This window comes from Zonotrichia albicollis, chromosome 3 (genome assembly GCF_047830755.1).
Source record: "Zonotrichia albicollis isolate bZonAlb1 chromosome 3, bZonAlb1.hap1, whole genome shotgun sequence".
NCBI classification, from domain to species: domain Eukaryota; kingdom Metazoa; phylum Chordata; class Aves; order Passeriformes; family Passerellidae; genus Zonotrichia; species Zonotrichia albicollis.
The window spans coordinates 74,995,655-75,020,929 of NC_133821.1; the positions used below are offsets into that span (position 1 = coordinate 74,995,655).

At 35.1% G+C, this 25,275-nt stretch overlaps 1 protein-coding gene across 4 annotated transcripts in view; it reads left to right on the top strand.

Annotated features, from left to right (window-relative positions):
- Positions 1–4,008: 4,008 nt before the first annotated feature.
- The window catches only part of TBC1D32 (TBC1 domain family member 32), a 74,198-nt gene continuing 52,931 nt past the window's right edge, over positions 4,009–25,275 (top strand). For 3 of the 4 annotated variants that reach the window (XM_014267548.2, XM_014267551.2, XM_074537908.1), the window contains exons 1-17: positions 4,009–4,161; positions 6,247–6,401; positions 10,150–10,311; positions 11,479–11,656; positions 12,277–12,348; positions 13,491–13,616; positions 14,502–14,580; positions 14,730–14,830; positions 14,917–14,978; positions 15,467–15,611; positions 16,326–16,385; positions 18,172–18,271; positions 18,539–18,676; positions 20,047–20,139; positions 20,382–20,524; positions 21,249–21,373; positions 22,316–22,517. In XM_014267548.2, coding sequence (XP_014123023.2) covers positions 4,093–4,161; positions 6,247–6,401; positions 10,150–10,311; positions 11,479–11,656; positions 12,277–12,348; positions 13,491–13,616; positions 14,502–14,580; positions 14,730–14,830; positions 14,917–14,978; positions 15,467–15,611; positions 16,326–16,385; positions 18,172–18,271; positions 18,539–18,676; positions 20,047–20,139; positions 20,382–20,524; positions 21,249–21,373; positions 22,316–22,517 — 2,010 coding nt within the window. In that variant the 5' untranslated portion in view covers positions 4,009–4,092. The other variant, XM_014267550.3, reaches the window with a different exon arrangement.

Sequence of the window (25,275 nt, forward strand, 5' to 3'; positions counted from 1 at the left end):
AATACTGACATCATCAAATTTTGATTTAAACATATCATTAATATCCATAAATACAAATACATAAACATTGAAAGAAATGCTGCATTACAGGTCAGAAAGTTCAAAAGTCAGACATTCACGCAATTCCTGAATATTGCTGCCACCTTCAGGAAACATATGATAAAAAAGGACCAAAATATTAATTAGAAAAGAAATGGAAAATAAAGTCAAGATCTAAGAGGCCACTTGGTTATTATGCTGTGAAATTAATTTTCATAATGGCATATAAAGATAGTTTTATTATCTCAATTTCCAATAAAGACCTAAGTCTGATGCTAAGAGATCTGCCTAAGGCCAGTCAGAGCTAGTAACACGTCCTTGGCTCTTTGAAGTTCACAAAAAGAAAGTTGTGGATCAGAAAATTGTTTTATTGGCATTTGGATATTTACATTGTCATTGAAGCTTATTTTGTCTTTGATTCTTTGAGGTAGCTACTTAGCATTGCAATATAAATTTTATCACCTCAGTTCCAGTAGTTACTTTTACAACGGCAAGCAGAGCATCTATTGAAAGTGCATCATAAAATACAGATGGAAAAATCAGTACCGATATATTCACTAAGCTATATTTTTAATCAATAACATTCCTGATTGTTATTGGACAGGCTAGTTCAGAGCTGATGCTTTACAATGTTATGCAAGAGTCCTATTGATTTCCTGCCAGTCTCTCACTTTTCAGAAAAAAAGTGATCAGGAACAGCAAAGTAAGATCTTCAGTCTTTTTGAAATGTCAGCATACCTTAAGTTTAATCACCAAATAAGCAAACTGACCCAATTTAATTTTTTGATTCCTGTAATAATTTACATGCATCTCATACCAGCTTAGCTCTCAACAGGTATGTACAAAGTCATCTGATGTAACTTTAGACCTGTCAGGACACTTTACATTTTCCCTGTTATGGAAGTGATATAAATTGTTTTAACACAAGATTTCTAAGAGCAGCTGATCACATAAGTGTTCCAGCCTGCAACCCTCATGATCATTTAGCCACCAGTTGCTGCGTGTTTGTTTTAATGGAAACATCTATCCAGGGGTTAGTATTTCCCCAGAGTGCACAGGGAGGAAAGGACACACGGTCTCCAAAACAGAAAATTTTATTTTAAAAGATTTTCCCATAAGCTGTAATATTTTAAGCAGTTTCCTTTTTTTGGTATTCATTATTAGATTATGATCTAATGATATCTTAAAACATATTCATTGTTCCTCCAAATTTGGGAAACTGCCATAAGTGTGATGTGAGAGGGCAACAAATGCTACAGCATTCATACAAGGCTGGTGAAGTGTCCTCATCTTTTATCTGGAGTCTCAAGCACTGCTTAAGGGATGTCAGTATGCAGAAATGTGGTGAAGACTTCTTGTGCTACCTCCAGAACCAGAATTCACACTTATTTCTCCTTTCCTAACTTATTTCTTCCTTTTCATATCTTAGTCACAGTTTGGGAAACTTCAAAGTGAGGACACCTTGGATCCTTCTGCTCTTGATTTAGCTCTGAAAAGGGAATATAGAAAGTTGGTTTTGTTTTGGTTTGGTAGGGTTTGTCTTAGTCAAATGGAGTTTGCCTTCCCTTTTAGTTCTTTGGAATATAGTCCTTTGAAAACTGTATCAGCCAAGAAAGGCTGATAAACTGAAATTTCAATAGATACTGGCTGTGCAAAATTTTTTAATCAGATACTAAACCCCAGTTTTTTTAGTAGGTTCTACATATAGAGTTGGTCAAAGTCTTAGCTAAAGAGTCTCGGAGAAACTAACAGCTCTGCATCAACTATATAAAATGAAAATTTCTCCAAACCTTTGTGTGTCATCCAGAAAAAGAGTGGTCTTGTGGGAAGTTTTGGAGAAGGAAAAGGGAAAAGTCAGAAAGAGCAGAAAGAGGGGAGAGAAATTATGTCCTGGTTGTAATGACATAAGCACCAACACAAGCTGTTTCCAGTATTATCCAACTGTAAAGAAAATTCTTCTGGCTTTCACAGTTTTCTTTTTTTCTGGTCAGCCACATTGAAGACCACTGCAGAAACGTTTCAAATTTACAGAAATTTGGCATAAACTGATAAATCAAATTCTGGGACAGGTTCAAGATATGGCGAGAAAATCATATCAAAATAAACTTTTCTATAATACTTAAATTACAGTTCCATAATGTTTCATAGTTTGAAACTCTGCTTACCTTATATGCTACACACTTTAAGAATTTGTGTATTGTTTCCCTCAAGTTTCTAAAATTATAGAAGTCAGCACTGTGACTTTCTAACAATGCTGAGATCTTATGAAGACTGTGCCTTCCTGAACCAGGGTCAGGAGCCAGGCTTTCCTGTTTGTACAACCGAGGGAGAAGATCTGGAATATTTTTACCAAGGAGAAAGAATTCCTAGAGCAAGAGAGAGTGAAATTTCACCAGTATGAAATCCACACGAACAATTTCACAGTGATTGCAACCTCTCTCATGTGACAGACATCCATCCATGAAAACACACTGTACTTCAGAATGGTGATGCTCACTCTGGAGTACCACCCTTGGAGGGTGTCTGCCTGGATGTATCCCAATAATCATGGCCAACAGCATCTGAGGTGTGACAGCTTTGCTCTCAAGAAAGGGCTCCAAGTTCAAATGGCTGCAAAACATGGCTAAAGAAGCTGGCTGCAATATAGAAGGTGGGAGAGGGTAGAAAGGAATGGAAGGATTTCAGAAACATGGCAGGCATCATGAGGACATCTTTCTGTGATGCCACTACAAGCCCAACTTTTCTTATAAGGTTTTTTAAGATAGGGAAGGCTTGTTAAAGTGGAGGCTCTTTCAGTAAGGACTATGAACATGGATTTTTTTCTATTCCTTATCAGCTATGAAACTGAGATGCTGTCACTTGAATCAGTGCTTGCGAAGTGATAAAGGAATTGGAAGTGTTGCACCACTGCACCTTTTAGTGGGTAAGAGGACAGAAAAGAAGCAAACTATTCTGCTGCCTGTACAGGAAGAGCCTGGCGTGGATGTGGAATAAGCTGCTGTAACGTGTAGCCCATTCCAAACAATGCACTTAGAAGATGGGGAACAGTGCATGGCCAAGCTACCACGACTCTGGTCAGTTTACTGGAGCTCCTTTGCAAGCAGAAGCAAGCAGACAATTTTCTGATTTTATTTTGTGGGTATCAGAGCACACTAGCCACATCCAAGCACTGAATAGCTCACTGCTAAAGGTATCACAGAAACTTTGTTGCCACCGATCAAAATCCGGTTTCTGAGAACCAGTAGTAAGAGAAGTTTGTGTTGCTCCTGAATAGTCCCTTTTCATTAGAAATATGGGAGTTTAAAAGCTTAATTCGACTGTGCAAGTGGATTCCCACAACTAAGTAGGGGTCTGTTAACTGAAGGGGCTACAGGCTCAGTTAAAGGAACAAGTGCTCAGGTAAGGTTAGCGTTACATGGAAGATTAACATTTAAAGGACACATCATCATGGAAGATTAGCATCACCCAACATCAGAATCATTAGAAAAATGTTGGAGGAAAGGATAATAATGCACTATGTAACACCTCACATGCAAGCACTGGAAAACATCATTACGAGTGTTTACGGTAACTAAATTCTGGTTTATTATAGCTGACCTAATAGAAATTATTTAATATTAAATAATAGCTTTTGTGTTATGAGTTTATTTGAATTTATTTGTTGGAGAGAAAAAAAAATACTATTTGATATCTTTGTAATATTTCTTTCACCACTGGAATGGAGAGCCAAAGAGGACTGAAAAATTCCATGCCTTTCGTAACTGTATTTACTGAGACAACCTGCTCCCCTGCTGATGTAAATTGGGAATAATGGCATGACTGCATTCCTTTGATTTCAGTGCGAAACCTGAGGGCCACCACCCCGGGCTGAACAGGGAGGACCCTGAAGCCAGGAAGCGCTGAGTTGTGTGAATCCTGAGCTGTGCTGGGATTGCCCATATCAGCAAACACATCCCGGACCGCTTCTCCCCGGGGTGAGCCCTCACGGCGGCTGCCACCGCAGCACCGCCATCCCGCGCGGGCGGGGCCGGGCGGCCCACGCGGTCTCTCGCGATGTTTCCAGGGCCCGGCGAGACTCGGCGGCGGCGGCGCCGTGGTTGCCAAGGGCCGCGGCCGCCCAAGGTGAATCCCGGCGGGCTGCGGGGAGGGACGGGGAATGCGGGGATGCCGGGGCGGGGGGGAGCGTGGCGGAGCCGAGTGTGACCGGGCAGGGCTCCCCCGCACTGTGAGCGCCGGCTGAGGAAAGCACTTGGACCCACCGGCTGCTCTCCTCCTCTGTGGGTTGTCCCGGGAATGCTGGTTGCCGCCCCGCCCCGGTGCGCACCCGAAGGACGGGCGGTAAAGCGCCAGAAGGGGCAGGGATTCCCGCCCTGCTCGCGTTCTGGGAGCTGCTCTCCTCGGCTCGTTGCTAAAATTGCCTCCCTGCCCAGGCGAAGGTTGGTGTAACGATAAATGCTGGCAGCAACAGGCCGCTGCTGAATCGTTGCCCGAATTGTGGGACAGGATTTACATTTGGGATAGTGCCGGGACCTTGGAAAGACTGCCCAAACTGGGCTTAGGGCAAAGTTGTAATTTAGAGAGAAATTGACCATTTAAATGTTGCCTGGAAACTGAGTGAGGGCTGTGCCTGCTGGGAAATAACCCCCAAAGCAACAGCCACCAAAAAACCAAGCATAACAAACCGTAAACCATTACAAATTAAATATAAGATGCGTATCTTTGTTAGTTATTACACAGGTGAGGTAAGACATCGAGGCAAACTGGAGGTGGAGCTGTAATATTCTCATGATTTCTCTCTATGAATAACCTGGGCAGGGCTTTGCACTGACTGCTAATGAGTATCTGGATACCTTGCATTTCTAAAAATGCCTAGTTACACTAAAATACTTGGCGATTTATTTTTTTCCCCAGAGGAATAGGATATTGTCTGATGTTTATACAGACCTAAAAGTGCATTAACTTTGGCTAAGTATTTTGAGATTCTATAAGAAAAAGAAGGCTGCAAATCAGTGAGTTAAGATTATTGCAAGGGATTTGGGGTATTGTGATTGTTTGCTGGGAGTTTAGTTTAATGACATTTCTGTAAGATGATTGAGTTAATATTGAATAATGATAGGTCTAAGTAAAATGTTCAGCAACTGTGCTACTTACCACAGAAGAGTGTTACCTTGATGAACTATTACCTTTCATAAAAGAACTCTTCCAGCTGGTGCTATATGGCTTTTTTTTTTTTCCCCTGCTGGTTGATACTATTTGATACTTAAATAGTAATTTGCTATACTATCTCTTTCAAGTGTGTCTGTATTGTTTATTCACAGGTGCTTAGAGATTTAATTTTCTTTAAATTTAATTTAAAATCTTCAATTTTTAATTCAAAAAAAGTCAAATATCTCTTAAGTAATTTTTCCTTAAACAGGCTAGAAATATATAAGATAAAACTGCCACCAGGGTTTGAATGTCTTCCTCGCCATTTAAAGATTTTTAAGCCATTTATTAATAAAGGTCAAAAATGAGGTTGTATTTTTTTTTTTTTTTGCAGTTCTTGAAAATTTAACTGATTGTACACCTTCTGGACTTGGCAGATCTTTCCAATTTCTTACTGCTTCTTCTCCTCACAGTTTTTCCCAGCAGTTTCCATGTAATTTGACAGAACTCTGTCAGGTCACTGCTGTTGATTAGCACAGGGCAATTAAACTGTTCTGATAATTCCACCTGGCCCTTGCAAAAGCTGACAGCACTTTCAGTCATGGGCACAGCAGTAGCTCTGACTGGAGGGATTCCAGAGTCAGAACTGGGTAGTAATAGTGGATGAGAAGCGGGTGAAAGATTATTTATAAAGCTTTCTATTCAAGTTACTGTCATTACATCTGTTAAACCTTCCCTTCTTTTTATTTTTTTAGCTTGCCATGTAGTCTTGTGCCTCTATCATGGACAAGTACAAATAGGAATATTTAGGCTTTCTTTAATATAATATCTCCTTTAAGAATATTCTGCTAAAAAAACAGGAGTTTTAGTGAAACTGATTTGATTGTTTTGTTTTCAGTTGGTCTTGAGATAAGCTCTGTCAGATATTTCTTATCTGTGTTTATGACAATACTGTTGATAACAGTAAAAAAGTGACAATTTAAGCGATATGTGCTTTTCTTAGCATCTTGAAGAAAAAATAAAACTATGAGAGTTTCTTATTCTTCTGTCTGTTTTCTACAGATGTCTCACTTTACAAGCGAAGATGAAGTTCTATTACAGTCTATGCTTAGACAGTTGCTGCAGAGTGTGAAGGAAAAAATCACTGGAGCTCCATCAGCAGAATGTGCAGAAGAAATTCTCTTGCATTTGGAGGAAACAGATGAGAATTTTCACAAGTAAAAATATTTTTTGCTATTTTTAGTCTTTTGAAGAAGTTGGTATGTCTTAAACTGTACTATTCTTGGGAAATGTCTACACTTTATATTGCTTTGTAAATGTGTGTGTGTTTATATATATGTAGATATCACTGTTGCTAATCAATTCTCAGATGATGCTAATTTAAAGAATAAAATTCATGTTTCCATTTTCTTGGTTTGCTTTTTTCCCCATCCACTCTTGCTAATATATTTTTGCTGTAGTAGTAAGTCATGAGCTGTTTGTGAGAGAGGAATTTACAAAGCTCTGATGCATGTGTACACATAATGTACTAAATGCATACGTGGAGCTAGAAGAAGTAGTCACTGGAGACTCTCAGTATATTTGACACCTGCTAGACAGCATAGTTGTGTTTTTCAATATAGAGTACTTTTTCAGAGGGCCATTTGGCTTCCATGTTTGATTGTTCTCTCTGGCCTATATTACTGAACATGTCTATCTTATCTATCTATTCCAATCATTGTTTTAATTTATGTTTTAAGTAAAACAGAAATGTATCCCCATCACACTTCTGTTAAATCAGATTTGACAGTGTGATCTCACATGCAATGTAAATTTCTAGATCCTGTGCTGCTCTTTCTTTTCCATGATGTTATAACTTGATTATTTTTTTGCTGCATGGGAGATTTTTAGTACACGGTTTATCACAAGCCAAGACAATATCAGGCTGAAATAACCTGAGGGCATTTTAATAAGAAACAGCTCTGTGACCTGACTTCTGAGAAAGCTGGTTCCCTGTCAGTTTTTTCAGAAGTGGCACTATTTGCATTCTCTTAAATTTACCTAGATATTAGCATTCCTTGGTCAGTGGCAGGAGTTAGGTAAAAGTAAATAAGTGAAGTTGGACTAGGGTTTATCTAAAATTTCACTGTAATTTTAAAATCTTGATGATTGCATGTGTTCTAAAGATTCTTTAAAAGGTATTTTAGTTCAGTTTTAGATTTGTTACCAATGTATTGATTTACCCTGTTGCTTTTACTCTTCTGAATTTTGAATAATAGGTTGCTGGGTGACAAGCGTGAGAGTAAAATAATTTGGTTGTGAATGTGTCAAAGTTGAAAGACATGTATTTCTGAAAGAAAAAAAAATATTTAGAGAAGATATATACAATAAAGATCAAACAAAAAAAAATGTCATTTTTTCTAAGAACCTAATAGAATACCCAGGGTGAGGGAATAAGGTCTGTAAGTGGTTGAAGCAATGCCTATATAGCTTTTCTTTTTACAGCAGTGAAACCTTGACATCCATTACTCTTTCTTGTATGTTAGAAAATTGGTGATCCTAAAAATACTTCTTTTCATGAGAACACTTTTAATTTACATTTAATGGAAAATCAAGTGGTTTTTAAGTTCAGAACATGAGGATTACTATCTGATACTGCAATATTTCTGGAGGTATTCTTGTCTTGTTTGTGACCCATGGCAGTATAGACTGATTTTCATGGAAAGTCAGAGAGGTCATGTGGTTATTTATAAGTGAGGAGATTAAGAAACTTTTTCCTTAACCTATCCATCCAGATTGCAAGCTCTCTTCTTAGTTGTGGTGGTGTTTGCAGGGGTCCCAGGGTGAGGAAATAGATAAGAATCTTGACTCTATGTTCCAGAAAGCTGATTTATTTTTTTATGATATATAATATATTAAAAGAAAATTATATACTAAAATTATACTAAAAGAATAGAAAAGGATTTCATCAGAAGGCTAGCAAAGGAAGGAGTGGAATGATAGTAAAATCTTGTGACTGCTCACAGCCTCGACACAGGTGTCTGTCATTGGTCATGAAGTAAAAACAATTTCACATGCTGGGTAAACAATTCTCCAAATCACATTCCAAAGCAGCAAAACATGGAGAAGCTGAAGCTTCTGAGCTTCTCAGGAGAAAAAGATCCTAGCAAAAAGATTTTTCATAAAATATGTCTGTGACAATTAGTAGTGTGTGCTTTTGGTCTGTCCACTGCTGCTCTCAGCATTTTGAGCAGTACTGATTCTGCCCCACACCTATTTTGACACAGTAATTTTACCAGATTTTCAGGCCTTTCCCGTTGTTCCCACTGATGTAGAAAAGACAGAAATGCGAGATCCTCAGAAAGCTAACAGAAAGGAAAATTGAATCAAGTAAAAAAATTTCTTTGCGATAGTAGACAAAGGGATTTTAAGCTACATAAGTAGTATGTTTTCTGTTACATTTAGAGGTATTTTTAACCCCAAGTGTGATTCCTTTGTAAGTCCTACCAGATCAGTCTGAATTGATTCTGCTTGTGAAGAAGTAGTATTGTCATTGCTGAAATGCATAATTGTTACAAAACATGTCTAAGGTAGAAGAATAATGCAGAAGATGAAGACTAGAACCTCAGACGTAAAGGTAGTGATGTGAATAGTGATGTGGTTACTGCATATTTCAGAGTGAAGGAGTCACTGCAAAAACTGATACCCTGGAAGTGTTGCCCTTATAAAACAAAGGGGAGACAGTTTCATGAAAGCTTTCTTTCAGTGGAGAGTTGTGTGCAATTTCACAAATGAAAAAAATAAACATATGTTGCATCTTTCTTGAAACATATTTCTATTAATTTCACTGAGAACAGGAATGGAAAGGTAGGGGAAAAGAAAAATACTGACATACCTGATGGAACCTGAGGTAGGCAATCCAGTGAGGAAGTATCTATCATGATACAATTTTGTGTGCTTTGTTATTTGTGTTTTGGGTTTTTTAATCCAAGTGAACATGAAATAGGCGTGCATCTACTTTTGATAAAATGAAAATAAAATTATGCACCTATTGTAACTATGTGATTATTTTTTGTGTGTTTCTGTTTGCCTTGCCCTTTATACAAATCACAAAACTAGCCAAAAAGAAAAGTTGATTTATTCTGAGCAGTCCTCTTTAGCAATTTCTATAGCTAATATGAAGCTGGAGGGCCCAGGGAGAGTCTTTAGTTTGAGATCTCCCTCTGATTATTCTATTCTCTTAGCAAGTGTCTGTGGGTGTCTGATCATAAGACTGCAAAGTGGTGAATCCTTAAATTTGATATGTGATCACAGAAAGCTGTTTTGTCAGTTTGATTATTCCATGATAAATAAAGTTACTGAACGTTTTGTCCTGTTTACATGTCCCTTGCCCTTCTTGGTAACTTCTGTGTTGCCCTTTGAGTGTATTGCCATGACACATAGAATTTCATAGGCCATAGATGTTCTCATATGCTCTAATTTATAAACTGTGTTTTCTGTCTGTTTTCTAATTTTGTATATATACTGCATAAAAAATATTACCAGACATTTTATACTCTAAGACATGTTTAGAATGCTACAAGGAATGTTTCTTTTGGAATTTGAAACTTCTTGATACTCATTGTTTTTGTCTATAAAATCTTTTACCTTTTTGTCTACAAAATCTTTATCTTTTTGTCTGGATTTTTACTTTTAGAAGAAGCACAAAGTGAAAATGTGCATTTTGGTAAACTAACTCTTGGTTTTGTTTCTTCTATTTGGTGTTGTTTCTTCCTACAACATGCTGATACTGACCATATTGAAGAAAATCAAACTGTAATGTGTTATTTTACACTCCTGAAATTTATTTCTATGCAAGTCATAGACTCTTACCTCAGAGTAAGAGATCTGCTGGGAGTGAAGATAGTGGTTGTTGTTATAATGTTGAAAATGTTTCACGGTGAATTCAAAGAGATTTAGCATTTTAATTTTGCATATGTCTTGCAGCTACGAGTTTGTGAAATATCTTAGACAATACATAAAAAATACTGTGGGACCTGTGATTGAAGAAGAAACAGAAAAATGTACCTCTGCCCAAAATCAGGGTGAAATATCTGGCTATGAAACGCTTGTCCAACATCTTACTAAGAAGGCCCGTGAATCAAAAGAGTGAGTATATACCTCTAATTCACATTTCTATTTCTTCTTTGCCTTAGTCTTCCTTTTGTTTTTCCATAATATGTTTTGAAAAAATAAGATCTGAACCAATAACAATTCTGAACCCTTAGCCAAAATCAGTGCTAAGAAATTCACATGTTGCCACCATACATTGCAATTTGTCATGCTTTGTCTCATCCTGGGCTTAAGGTTGAAAACAATTGCATAAAAAAAGAGAGGTAGCAAACATGTGAAATTTTTGAGGTATTTAGGATTTTAGCATCAGTGGTCATTTTTATGTGTTGAAAGGAGGAAAATAGGAAAATAAATGTTAGGAAGACCATTTTTTAGATTATGCCGTTTGTATAATTTTGTTTTAAGGATTAGGACCTACCTTAGGGTTTTGTGTGTATTAAAATTGGTAGAAGAAATGCCAATGAACTAAAAATGAATCTTATATTTTTAATTTGACACGTAGGAAGATATTAAAACACAGTATGATAATCTGTATCTTTGATGACTGTAAAATAAATAATTGTAGCATTAAAGTAAAAAATAATTTGAAATAAAACATTAATGTTTTACAAGATGCTTTTCTGAAGGTTTTTTTTTTTTTTTTTAATTGCTTCCCTGTGGATATTACTTTGCAATTTATGGAAATTAGAAAAAACCAGGTTTTGTTGAAAGAAAATTATTTTGTGTGTATGACCTGTTCTCAAGATCTTGAATCAGGATGATGCGTTTGCTTCTACTGATTCTGCTCAAGCTTTATAGCAAAAGACAAATTGGATGTTGAGTGGCAAGAAACTAACAGTAACAAGGATGAGAAATGGCCTGTTTTCTCAGGGACAGATCCTCCTTTTTGGTGGACTCATGTTGTTCTTTCTTAAAAATGTCCCAATAGAATTATGATAGTGGTATTTCATTGAGTGGTTCTGGAAGGGAAAAAAAGTAGTTTTGTTGTGATTTAAAAACATCATTACCTGAAACATGTAAGGTGTATATATGTTTCCTTGCTTAGTTTGGATTTGGTATTCATTAATTTCTGTAAAATCAGTGAGTTCAAGTCCAATCAGCATCATTTCATATTCAGTTATTCATGATGTAGCGATTCTTTTGCTTTTTTTTTACATAGTGATTTTTATGTTCTTATGTATTAAAATCATCTTTACTTTGAAGATACAGAGAAATGATGCATGCCTTGAAGAATGTCATGATGGTTGTGGTAGAATCTTTGATTAACAAGTTTGAAGAAGATCGGATGCATGATAAGGAGCTGACCAGTAAAGCAAAGAAAGAACGTCAGAGTGGCTATTACACAGACAACTGTTCTGACAATGACTCCTCCTTCAACCAAGTACAATGGGTTTTCTCTCTATCTTATGAAATAAGCATTATACTGCAAAATTATTAGGTTACGGTCAATGGAATGGCCCTAGCGAAAGATTAATTTTTCCCATCTTTGTTATATCTTAAACCTAAATTATTTGCTTTTCTTTCAGTTTTAAGTACTAAGCTTATACTAGCTACTTTAGGCATCATGTGCTAGATGAGATCAATATGATGCCCATATGCTCCAAAGTACCTATCCAAGTATGGTATAGAAAGATAAAATCAGTGCATCATCTAACTTTTGTGATTTTACTTTAGAAGCCAAATAATGTGCAGTTCATTTCCAGACTACTGTACTAGGCTACATTTCTTGCTGAATAAATTATTATACAGAATTTTTTGAAGATACAGAAAACTTTGAAGTAAAGCAAACAAAATATGTTATAGTGATTTCATTATCCTAAGTTTAACTTTGGGCAAACAGCAGAAAACATTTGGAATGTTGACTTTACAGTAAAATTAGTATAAATGTTGAAGTCCTAATTATTAAAAGTAAATTAGGTATCAGAAAGACTGATGATTTTAATCTTCTGCTGTTCAGTTTAATAAAATACACTAATGATAATTTTTTAATGTGTATTACAGAGTTATGCATTCATGAGTCAAGAACAATTGCAGCTGCTCACAGAAAAGCTTGACCCTAGTCAGCCCAAGGAAGTAAGTTTAAAAACAGAAATGAAATGTTGATACAAATGAATGTTTATTGCATATTGTAGAGTAGCCTGTATGTACATACAAGTTCCTATGTATCTGAGTGGAAACCTTCTTTGTTGGTTCATTTATTTAGTGCAGAAGCTACTCTGCAGTGCAATATTTCATTGTAACCATCTGGTTCAAAAATTAGTGTTGCAGCAAGTATCTATATATTTTTTAGAGATTATGTGCTAAATATTGGCATTTTTAATTAAAAAAAGTTGTTCCATGATAAATAAAGTTATTGAACATTATTGTCCTGTATACATGTCCCTTGCACTTGGTAACTTCTGTGTTGCCCTTTGAGTTACCCTTGTTCAAAGAGAAAGGTGCCTGCTGATTTGCCAACAACCTGCTGCCAAATGGAAAATATAAATCCAAGTTAGGTTTGCTGTCATGTCAGTGGCAGTACTAATTTGTGTCTCTAACCAACAACCAGCACCAGCTGCTGGTATTTTTGAAGCTTGGAATAATACCAGTTTGAGTGTGCTGCCTTGATAAGACATGTTGGAGCTTGTCTGACAACTGAAACAGGCATGGTAGCTAGGAGGTGGTAAAAACAATTTTTTTATTAGAAAACAAGGTAAAAAGTCTGATGCTATTAAATGTTATTAAAATGTCTTACAGCTTGTTTCAGTAAGATGAAACAAATTGCTAGAGATAACAGTTGTCTATGAATTGAAAAAAAAGTTACTTGAAATTACTTAGAATGCTGATGAAAATTCATCAGTTATAACACTATGTCTAATAACTGTTTCAGCTTCTCCTAGCTGAGAGCTTTAGAGAGCTATATTCCCCAGTTTCAAAATATTTGATTACAGCCAGAAAATAGAACATAAACCTTGCATCCAGTATTGAAAACCCATTTAAAATGGTTTTGTTACTTCTTTGAATACACACATTTTCTCCACTCAGTGATGTAGTGTTGTGTCTAAATAGCCATAAAAAATAGAGCAGAAGATAAGTATTTGTTATTTCTTATCTGTTCTACAGCCAGGTTCTGTTCCTTCCTGTCTTCCCTCCCTCCCCCGCTCTGACTTGTAAATTGCATATTTCAGAGGCTGCTGTGAATGGATTTTTGGTGTTTATCTTTTTGACTGCTCCAGGTTCGCCAAGAAGCTTTGCAGACGCTGTGCTTGGCCCCTGCCTCTGATATCCTGAACTCTGAGAGTTGGCCAAGTCTGAGTAAGCATCTGACAATCTCTCTGGCAGATCCAGATGCAACATTCAGTGTAAGGGAATGTTTTGTATCTAATTACCAGATTTGTATCCAAAGAAAGGACTACCTCTTACATATTATAGGAAATTACACCTCTTACATATTATAAGTAGTCCAGCAGGGTTCAAGACATTTTATTATTTGTGTGTGAATCACATAAACTATTTCTTTAAGTAACAGAAATACAGGATTCCAGTACATTTTGGTTTAAAGAACTGCAACAGGCTTTCAATAGGATTTTCGGACACCAAAGTAGTCTTTTGCATTTCTTTTAATGGCAGTGAAGACATTTTAATTTATTTTAGCAGAAACGCATGTAAAAAGAATGGACCAAACTGCTCTGTAAAATAGGTCATGTTAATATTTCCTATTCAAGTCAGGTTTATGCCCTGTGATGATGAGAAAATGATACATAGTAATATGACAGAGGCAGTGATGAGGAAAAGAAATGACAGCTGCTTAAATGACTTTTAGATTGTTTATTATGTCAATTAAACTTCTTTGCTTCTTCAAATTTTAAAGTGATTACCAAATAAATAGGAAACTTGCTCCAGCTGCTTTCATAGATTTCTCTTTCACCTGAGTTCTGCAATTTCTTTTAAAACAGTGATAATTACAAGTTACTGATTCTGAATGGAAAAGTAATGTTCCTTGGTCTACTTTATTACTCAGTGAGGCTTTACACTGGTGCTGTAGTTCAAGTATTTGAATAAAATTTCCTTTGAACTGGGGATTCCTGTGATCAGAAGCTATATTTTTATAAAACATGCTTAACATCTGTGCAGATGTCTAGATGAATAATATATAACATTAAGAATAAATGATATATTGATTATTTTGCAATTATGATACACAGTTAATGACTATTTAATACATTCCTTGCTTTTTTCACCCTTAGGAGAAAATTCTTAGGTTCTATGCAAAAACTTTTTCTTCTTCTCCATTTAATATGACAAAAGAAGTCTATACAAGTTTAGGTATGTGCATTTAATTACATTTCAAACTTCATGAGTTATGTACTTTTTCAAAAGTTAAATTTTATATTGAAGATTGTATAAGACAGTCTGTTTTATCGCTGTTGTCATGGAGCTGAAGTGATTTTTTGTTGTTTGGTTTATTTTTTTAGCACGACACTTGGAGTTGTACTTTCTTTCTGAGGAAAATTCTCTTCATATTTCAGCTGGTCTGGATGTATCTAACTCAGATGTGAATCGTTTACTTAAAAAGGTATAAATGAACTTTCTGTACCTTTTCTATCAGTACTGAAACATTATGCATTAATCATTTCTTAATTTTAATAATTGTATTTTCAGGTTCGCCTTTTAAATGAGTACCAAAAAGAAGCACCTTCTTCCTGGATTCGACATCCAGAAAAGTAGGTCACCTTCAAAACCCTGTAACCGTTTCTTAATTTAATAGTCCTTGACATAAGATACATGTAACTTTAGCAAAGGCTTGATTATAGGATGCACAGTGTTTGGTCAGTGACAACAGGGGAAATAAAAGTAGAGGGTGGGAAAAGTAAAATAGGGAAGTTGCATAGGAGTAGTCATATTTAGCTGCTTACTTAGCTTTTGGAGTGTTCTAAGTACATTTGAACAAAAAATAATTTGGATGTAAGTGTAGTAGGGGCAATACACTTAGAAGTTGTAATAACTTACGAGAATATAGATGCATATTAGCTTTTTTCATGATATTACAAAGAATTAATGCCCATACAAGGGCAAGTTAAAGATAGTGCTGTTGGTATTTATGATTTATCTGAACAAGGTTATATGAGAAGATTGTTCTTGACCATATTTAGTGGAAGGACTTCAGTGATTTTTTTGTTTCTTGTCCATTTTTTCCTATTTGTGTCATAAGGTATATGGAAGAAGTAGTGGAGAGTACCTTGTCACTTCTGTCATTAAAACACAAGCCTAATCATCCTGCCTCTCCAGATTTCTTGAGTCCAATGCACTTCTTGGCTTTGCTAGATATCAAAGCAGTGTGGTTTAAGAAGTGGACGGTAAGCAAATAATCTGCAACCCAACAACACATAACTTGTTCATGTCAGACACTTATTTTGAAAAGTTATGGTTCTGACATCACAGACCTATTTGTGTCCTATAACAGCCTATACTGAGAACTGTAATTAAGGAAGTGCAGGGTTTTTTTAGACTTTTATGTCCACTGCTTTTCAATATTACACTCCACCTCAATTTCTGTTCAGTTACTTGTTTTCATGAAATTTAGGAATATTGTCTGTGTTTTGTGTCTTCACTCCCTTTGGAGGAATTGACTGACAGCCACCAAAAGATGCAAGTATTTGTTTGGAAGAAATGATGAGCATGAAAGAACACATTTATATAACACACTACACACAACTTGCTAACTTCAGTGGACATTAGAACTTTTTCCAGCCTACCATAAACTTACAATTTAGGATTTACTTGGCAATTTCAAAATGCATAGTTTAGCATTTGTGTACTTACTGGTTTTCTCTTTTAACTATGTGTTCTGCTACACTTTTTTTCTAATGATGTAGGGTTTTTTTGTCATAAATGTACTGCAAACCAAAGTCTCAGTTGAGTATAATACTGGCTTGCACGAGCTGGAGTTTGTTAAATATGTACTGTATGTGGGATCTCTCCTAGAACAGAATCAGAGATAATTTCTACTTTTTAGTTAAAAATCAGAACGTTTCTTTGTAGTTCACATTACATCTTCTTTGTCATTCAAGCATGCATATTACAGCAGAAGAGTGGTATTTAGGCTTCTGGAAAGGAAATATAAATCCTTGGTAAGTACTTCTATTGATATACTTTATTGATTATATATGCAGTAATAGTCTGTAAATAAAATTTATTGATAGAACACAGGGTAATGGCTTGAACCTGAAAGAGGGTAGATTTAGATTAGATATTAGGAGGAACTTCTTTTTCTGTCAGGGTGGTGATACATTGGAAAAGATTGCCCAGAGAAGTTGTGGATGCCCCTCCCCTGGAAGTTCAAGGCCAGGTTGGATGGGGGTGCAAGGTGTCCCTGCCCATGACACTGTTTGGAACTAGATGATCTTTAAGTCACTTTCAGTCCAGGCCTTTCTATGATTCTGTGCATTACCAAGGCAAGCTTACTTGCAACTTAGTTTTTTTTGCACATAGTTGTTTGGACAATTTTTTTTCTTTTTTTTCTTTTTTTATTTTTGGTAGCTATTTCATGTTCTTCAGCTAAATAAGCCTTTTGATTTTTTTTTTCAATTTATTTTGCTTAAGTGGATCATTGATAAATACAAAGAAGCATATATGGCCAGCTCTGTGTAAGGGGAATTTGGATATTTTATTGCAGGTGTTTATTTAGGATTATAATGTATTTTTTTGTTATGTTTCATTCATGTTTAGAATTATTTCCAAAAAAGCATAAAAATGACAAATGATGCATGATAAATACTGTAAATACACTGTACTAAATTTGGATTTTTGTTGAAAAGAGGCTAAACAAAGTGCCATTGTATTCTCTGAATCATAAGGGATTCAAAGTCAGCAAGATAAATCAAACTGGGAAAATATATTTAGTAATATAGTTGTTAATCCTATCATATATTTTGCATGGGCAGATCTCTTTACTGGGGTAGAATTTTCATTGTTTTTAATAAGACTGCTGTAGATGTGAGATCCATTAATTTAAACAGGACTTGTCTATGTTATATAAAATCTTGTCATACAGATGAAATCAAATGTAAAATATATGGGACCAATAAAACCTTAAGATGGAGAAAGGACACAGATGAGAGAACTTTTTCTTTTTTATCTGTGTGCATAGAACAGAACAGAATAAAGCATGATCCATGCAACAGAGTTTATAATAGAAAGTCCATAAGCAGGGTAGTCTAATCTAATTTATAAGCAAGGGTAAGCATCCGATTAAGGTTGGAGGTTTTTTTAATTGTGTATGCCTGCATATTTATACTTGTGAATAAATCTTGGCAGCTCCAAGCTTTAATAAATCTAATTATTCTTCTCAGATCATAAGGAAATAGAAGAAATAAATTCTATCCCACCTGAAACCAGGACAATGTGCTTTGTGTTTCCTTGCTACAACAATGCTTATAACTTTTAAACTTTTATATACCTTGATTAGATTATAGTGCAATGACAGTGATACACCACCAAGAACAGTAATAGCACTGGAGCACCTAGCAACCAAACCTACAGTTTAGTAAGTGTATTCAAGACAAAGGTTTTCACTTGTGGAAATTTAAAATCTTCCACAGTAATGACAATAGGGCATTCACAGATTGCTGTTGACTTCTCAAAACTCTTCCATGTTCTCTGTACTCTTTTTCATAGACTGTCTTTATGTGTATAGAACTGGTTGTGTGATAATGTAATAATAATGGTGATATATTTTAATAGCCCTGTAAAAGTTTGTCTTCTCTTGGTTAATACATCCAAAGCACTGAAAAATGAAGTCATTGAAGTGAAGTGGATATTTAAGTTCTTGTGTTAAGGGACAGTACTTGGATGCAAGAGAGAAGGAGTTTATTGTGAAATATCAGGTACTTTATTATTTTGGGTTTTTTTCCACAGATTAATGCAGCAGTCCAGCAATGTCTTTATTATTTTGAATTTTGCAAGGCAGCAGTTAATAAAAATCCCAAAGTCGGTGACTTTTCTCAGCAGCACTGTAGTGAGTATCTTTGCATGTCTCACATTATATGTGCATACATCCCCATTCTTTAGGCTTTTGAGCATGCTACTTCAAGAGGAAGATGTTCTATCTCTTCCATTCCCCTGATGTTGAATGACTATCTTTTAAGAGAAAACTAACAGCAGTGAGTAATTTCTTAAGCTGTCTTTATATCCAAAATTATCTGCTTGTGTTACAGGAAGCAGCTAGGTACTGTGAAGTAAGCTACAAGAGTAAAGTTCTGATTTTTTTGCTTTATTGTTATAGGTGATATGCAGGATTTTTCTTACACTGGACCAGAATTGCAGTACATCTATTTTGTTCATTCACTGTGCCTCTTAGGAAGATTGCTGATCTATAAGGAAGGCCAGAATCTCTTTCCAGTACAGCTGAAAAATAAAAAAGGTAGGGGGAGAGTTGAGGAAAATGGAACCTATTCAGAAAAACTGTATCCATTCTTGATATATATTTATATATTTTCACTGCAATATTGTGGGTATTGAAGAACAATACTTTGTTCACCAATTCTGAGCCTGGAAACTTTCATAAAGGCGGTGTATGTGTGTATATATCTATATATGAAAATTTGTACACGTTTTTTTATTCTTTGATGGATGTGGTTAAATGGATTGTTTGTGTGTTTTACTTCTAATACATTAATTTTGTGTAGAAGGATAGTTGGATTAGTCTGTAAGTGATTCATTTTTTCTAGGTGTGAGTAATAGCTTCTGTCAAACCATTTGATGTAGTTGGTTGGAAGAGAGATATGTCCAGGGCCCAAAACTGGTTTTCAGGTGTGAGAGAAAAATCAGTATTTCAAGCTAATTGCAAATTGAAAACAAATGCTCTGAGTTTAACCTGTTAATTAAGATAAAAAAAAGTAGAAGAAAAGTTTCATACCTGTGGAACAGAGGTGTTAACAGGGACACAAGAAATGAGACGGAAAAGCTTTTCAACAGCCAGAGAAGTCTACATGGAGCCGGGCTGGCAAACAGAAATGTTTGAGGGCAATTTTAGCATTCCATTGCTTTAGTGTCTCTATTAATTCAATGAATAATTCCAGACATTACTGGACACTCTTTGTCCCTTTGGTTAGAGGACCAAGACTTGATAGATCCAGTGTAGAACGGTTGTGAGTAAGAAATATCTACTAATAAAGTGCTTTTGTCATTTTTGCATTACCAGTGTAACACCCATCCAGCAGAGATCCAGGGATGGTGGTTGCTTATTTCTTTCCTATAAAATGTAACAATCATGCCATTTCTCTTCTTAATAGTGTCCTTCTCAGCTTCATAGATGGCAACTCTTTCCTCAAAGTGGCTGATTTATTAACATAATTACATGTAAACTTGGAGCAATTTTTCCTATCTTGCATTTGGCTACATTTGTTGTTTTTGTTCCCGACCTGAGAAAGAGTTGTATGACACCTTCTCTCTTTACCAGTTTTTTCACTTAATCTAATAGAAAAGTAATGCTTTTTTCTACAGCCAGTGTTTCCAAATGTTGGCTGTCATTTGTTACAGTGAAAGACATTGCAGAATTTCAATTGGCTAAATTGAGAGCAAGATCAAGTCTTATAAGGTAATCATGAAATACCTTAGCAGAGTCCCAAGGACACATATGTCCTTTGCTTTATAACTTTTGCGTAATTGATTTCCCCTCTACAGCAAAGCATTCTTTACATATATTTACAAAACCCATTTTTTATTTGGAAAATTTAACTTAGTCTTTAATTTACAATGTACTTTCTTTCTTTTTTTTTTTTTTTTTAATAGCTACTGTATCCATAACTGATGTGTTGGTATTATTTGTTCAACTTATTTATTCCTCTCCAAGTTACCCAAAGACAGCTTTGGCAGCACATACAGGTAAATGCTTTTTTTTCCTTATGCGTGAATATATTTACTTATAATGAGGCATATGATAACTTCTTTTGCAATTTTTGTCTCTGTTATTGAAGCAGTTTTTCTCTTCCCTTCCACCCTTACCATTCTTCCTCCCTCTATGTTGAATCAGGACTTAACAAAATTAATAATAATTCAGAAGCAACTACATAAATCATACAGAGATATTTGTGTAAGTTAAAATAAATATTTCTTGTGCTCACCAGAAAATTATTCTCCAGAAAGTCTTGTTATGGAGATTCTGCAGGTTTTTTGTGATCAAACAGGATGTGCTGCTAAATGTTTGTATACAGACACAGTGATAGATGCCCTGCTTCATCCTGTCCAAAGTTTGCTGAATGGCACAGAGGTTTGTAATAATCTTCCAAATTATTTTTACGTGTATAGAATATTATATTTTATTAATATTTTCTATGCAGAAGGTTTATTTACTCACATAATATGGTAACTTCTGTGGTATTTTGTTCCTTAACTATCTTAGTGTGTATTGAATAGTTTAGTCTGTTATTATGATTGGTCTGACATGGAAGTCTTGTGAATAGTAGCAAAAATTATGCTGTAGTGAGACTGTTTCCTTGGGAAAAAACACACTGATTAATTTTTTTCATTCGTTTTGGCTTTTTTCTGTTGACGCTTGGATATTTCATGGATGAATATTTTCTCTGCTTTCTATTTGAAAGGCAGCCTACTTTTTATTTTTTAATTCAGTTGGCAACTTGTAGGTTAGGTGTTCTCAATAACTAGTGTAAGTAAAAATATGTGATTCTCCATGGAAAGCTGCTATTTTCTGGATTGATAAAAGAAAACGGGTTTTTTTTTTCTTTTTTTTTGTTTTTTTCCTTGTAAACATTTTTATAAGGACTATGAAAATATTGGGAATTAGTGCCCTTTGTGATGAAGATTTCTGTGTAATGACATTTGAATATAAGCTGTTAACTTAACTGTGGTTAAGACATTAAGAAAACATCAGAAAGGTGAGCTTCAGGTTCTGCATACGTAAGACAGACTTGAAAAAACAGCTTTCATAAAACCATTGAATTTGAAGCTTCTTTTTTTTTCCCTCTTCCAAATAGGTGTATATCAACTGCCTTGAAACTACTTTACTTAATGTAGCTGATATTTTGGCAAGGATTGCTGGTTCAGAAGATGGTCTTTCTCTTCTTCTTTATGGAGAAAATGAAAAAAATGCCAAAGACAGGTAAGAGTGTGTTAATGGATGGCATTAGTGAGCACTTCAATGAATTACATGGCTCTTATGAGACTCGTTTTCTCATCTTTCATTTATCTATAACATGATACATTTTAGTTTTGAGTAAAATATCTGACTATAAATTTAAGTAGTAAGTGTTTTATAGAATGTATGAGGGAGATCTTTATGTGTCGAACCAGGTGAAATGACAATGTAAAGAAATACTAGTAATAAGGGACATTTTAATGTTTTTCTTCTTTTTCTAATTCATGTGAGAGCTTTCCTTTCTCTGAATATATTCCATTATACTTGTCGTGTTACTTTTCAGACCAAAGGCCTCTCTTCTTCAATTTTTTTGTTTGATTTTAGAAAAAGTATTTAAACTAACCAAATTTATTGAAAGAATACATTTAATGTAGCATTCACATTTCAGTACATCTAGTAGAGACAGATTTTGTATAAGAAGCTGCCATGTGTAACACTTTACCTAACTTAGGATCAGTGTGTTCATATGTGTGGAATATAGTTAGCTGATCGTAAAACTTCTAACACCAGTAAAACTGAGATGAGCCTTTGAAAACAGCTAAGCTGCAGGTCATGAAAATGTTTGGAATGTACTTCTTCTAAGTTGAGAAATCTCCAAGTTCTCTTCCCAACTGGACTCCTATAAAACCTAGAGTCTGTGTAGTTCATGGTCCTGTGGGCTGTGTGGAAGGCAGTGGATGTATTTTTGCATTGCATAGAACTATTTGCCAAGGTGACATCACTTTCTGTAAGTTTCTAATCTTCTGACTGGTGTTAAAAATTCTAACATAGTTTGTCCCTCTGTAGTGGGTCATAGTCTCTTTCTGTAGCTTCTTTTCCCCCAAAAATTTTAAATAAGTTTAGTCAGAGGATTTGTTTCAAGGCTTACTACAAAACAAAATTTTAAATGCATTATTTTATTTCTAGTCCTACAGCTGCTCATGTACTCGTTCAGTTCACAAAGAAACTTCTTCATGATGACATTTCTCTTTTATCTGGATCTGAGTTTATGCCAGTTGTTAAAGGAGCTTTCATTTTTGTATGCCGTCAAATGTACAGAACTTGTGAAGGCCTACAGATGCTAATTCCTTATGGCTTGCATGAATCTATTGCAGAAGCCTGGAGAAAGGTAAATTTTGCTTTTGGATTGGGAAAAATCTTACTGTGAGAGGTTCAGCTTGTGTAATAGTTGTTCTTATAGGTTAATTATTTTTAAGCAGTTAAATAGTACTTGAAAATGTTGTAAAAATGAAGTTCTACTTGCAAATTTTCCTTCTGAATGTGAACCTAGCAGAAAGTTAATTTGAGACTTGTATACCTAAGATGAAAAGTGCCAGGCAGGAGTTTTTGTCTTACCTGAGGACATGAATTTGTTATGAAGCTTAGATTCTGTACTTTAACTTCAGTTTGCTAGTCCAGTGTTTTTTCTACATGAAAGAGCTTGGATCCAACAGTTCTGTGTATTTTGCTTTCTGTTATCACAGAATCACAGAATGGGTAAGATGGGAAGGGACAACAGTGGGTCTACTGGTCCAATGTCCCTGCTCAAGCAGGGTAATCCTAGAGCACATGGCACAGGATTGTGTCCAGAGGGTTCTTGAGTATCTCCAGTGGGGGAGACTCCACAACCTCTCTGGGGAATCTGGTCTAGTGCTCATTCACCTGTTCAGGTAGAACTTTTGGTGCATCAGTTTCTTCCCATTGCCTCTAGTCCTGTTGCTTGGCAGCACTGAGAAGAGCCTGAAAACCTCCTCTTGATACCCTCCTTTCAGATAGTGACAGATATTGATGAGATCCCCTCCCAGTCATCCCCTCTCAAGACTGAATAGGCCCATCTCTCTCAGCCTTGCTTCATAAATAATGGTGCTCCAGTCCCTCATCATCATCAGTTCTATTTTCATTGTTCTAAAAGTCACATGCAGTGTGAAAATCCTTGTGTATTGTAAAAAATTACTTAAGATGGAGAAATGATGGCAGATCCTGCAAATGCAGTTTTCAAAAAGTTCAAAAGGAAGCAAATTCCAACCTTTGAATCATCAAAATAACATTGGCACAATTCAGGTAAAGGTAGCAAACAAATCTTCAGCTTTGGCTTCTAGCTTAACTGAAAGCATATTTAAACTGTAGGTATTAGGACTCATAGTAGACAGACAAAGTCTAGCTGTGTTACTCACTTTACCCTGAAAAATAGGACTATCTTTTTATATCTTAGAGAGGGATCAGATCAAGCTGGAACAAAGAATAGACTAAAAGACTAATTTTTTTTTTTTCTGGAGGCAAGGAAGTGGGAGGGAAAATGAATGCAAGGAAAAAAGAATGGAAGAGCTTTTCTTCCTTCTTGTATGCTTCTACTGTATGCTTTTATTATGATGAGATATTTTAAAAATACAGTCACAATGTAAACTAAGGCAGAAAATACCAGAAGGGAAAACATGAATAGAAGGTACTTAAGTCACCAGTTTGAGGGTATTTCTCACTGTTTCATATATTAATGTTGCCACAAAGCCATGCATTGTCTTGAAAATAAAATGCATTATTACTAAAAATCATAATTATATTACAATAAATTCTGTTTCTCATCATAGAATGTTGGTTTTGAAACTTATGTTACTCCTTGCATTGAAAACCTGAGGATTTTTATTGAATTAAGGAGCTTAGTTCACTTGATCCATGCTGTAATTTACGTAACTCAGCAATCTTTTTTTTTTATGCTTTCCTATTGTGTAACTTTTCAATCTTACTCCAGCTAGCCTCTTACTCTATTTAATGTTTATCACAGGCCAGAGTGTTAAAAGCTTTTGATGGGCATTTCCTGTTATTTCCTCTAAAAAACACAGCATTTACACTTTGTACAAACGACTTCTTTCCACGTTAAAATCCCTTATTAAGGTATAGAACATAATTTAGACAAATTGTCTTGACATGTAAAAGATAAGTAGACTGAATGTGTTGAGTGAAAACAAAATTTACCCTACAAAATGCTATTTCTTCACTTCACTTTGGTAGTCAGATATAAACTGAAGTAGAATCAATATATTCTTGACTTCAAGACTCAACAAGCTATTACAGGAAAGTCAACTCCATCATCTTAACTACTTTTAAAACTATTTTCTGTCATTTTTCAATTTTAAAATACCTGAAATTTATAAAATACCATGCCATTTATAGTGTAGCAAAACCAGTGGACTATGGTGGATTCTTTCCAAGCCCAGGTGTCAATTTTTTAATGGTGGGGCTGGTAATTTGTATCCATTTCTTTTACATGTCTCCTGGAGTTTTAAGACTGATGGAGAAAGAAATTATTTTTTTCTCAGCAGATTCTGATTAAATTCTGAGAAAGAATTTATAAAGATGATAATAACAGGGGAACAACAGATCCAGTATGATTGACTAGTGTAATAGAATAATCTTTTGTTGATTTTTTACATCACATTTACAAGATAGTAAATTAATAACTTCTCACTTTTATTTCAATGGTGTAATTTGCTTTTTATCCCATAAACATAAAAAAACTGAAATAATTTTGAATATGCATTCTTTCATGCCAGTTATTTTAAAATATAATTTAAATGTTCAAATATAAAAATATGTCTATATTTATGTCTGTAACTCAAATGACACCCATATTAATATAGATAAATTTATATAATTTATAAATAAATAAAATAAAAAGTGGCAGAATTAATAACTTTGGCATGGTGACTTCAGAGGCTGTTATTTTCATTACCTGTGACAGAAACAGAGTAAAGAGCTGTGTTACAATTTTTTCTTTTTTTCCTTCTTTACTTTTAAGTACCAGTTTTTGATTTGGGAGTCTCTAGTTGGAAAATAAAGAGGTTTATTTAAGAATTCTAATAAAAAAAAAATTAAAATGTACTAGCTTTACA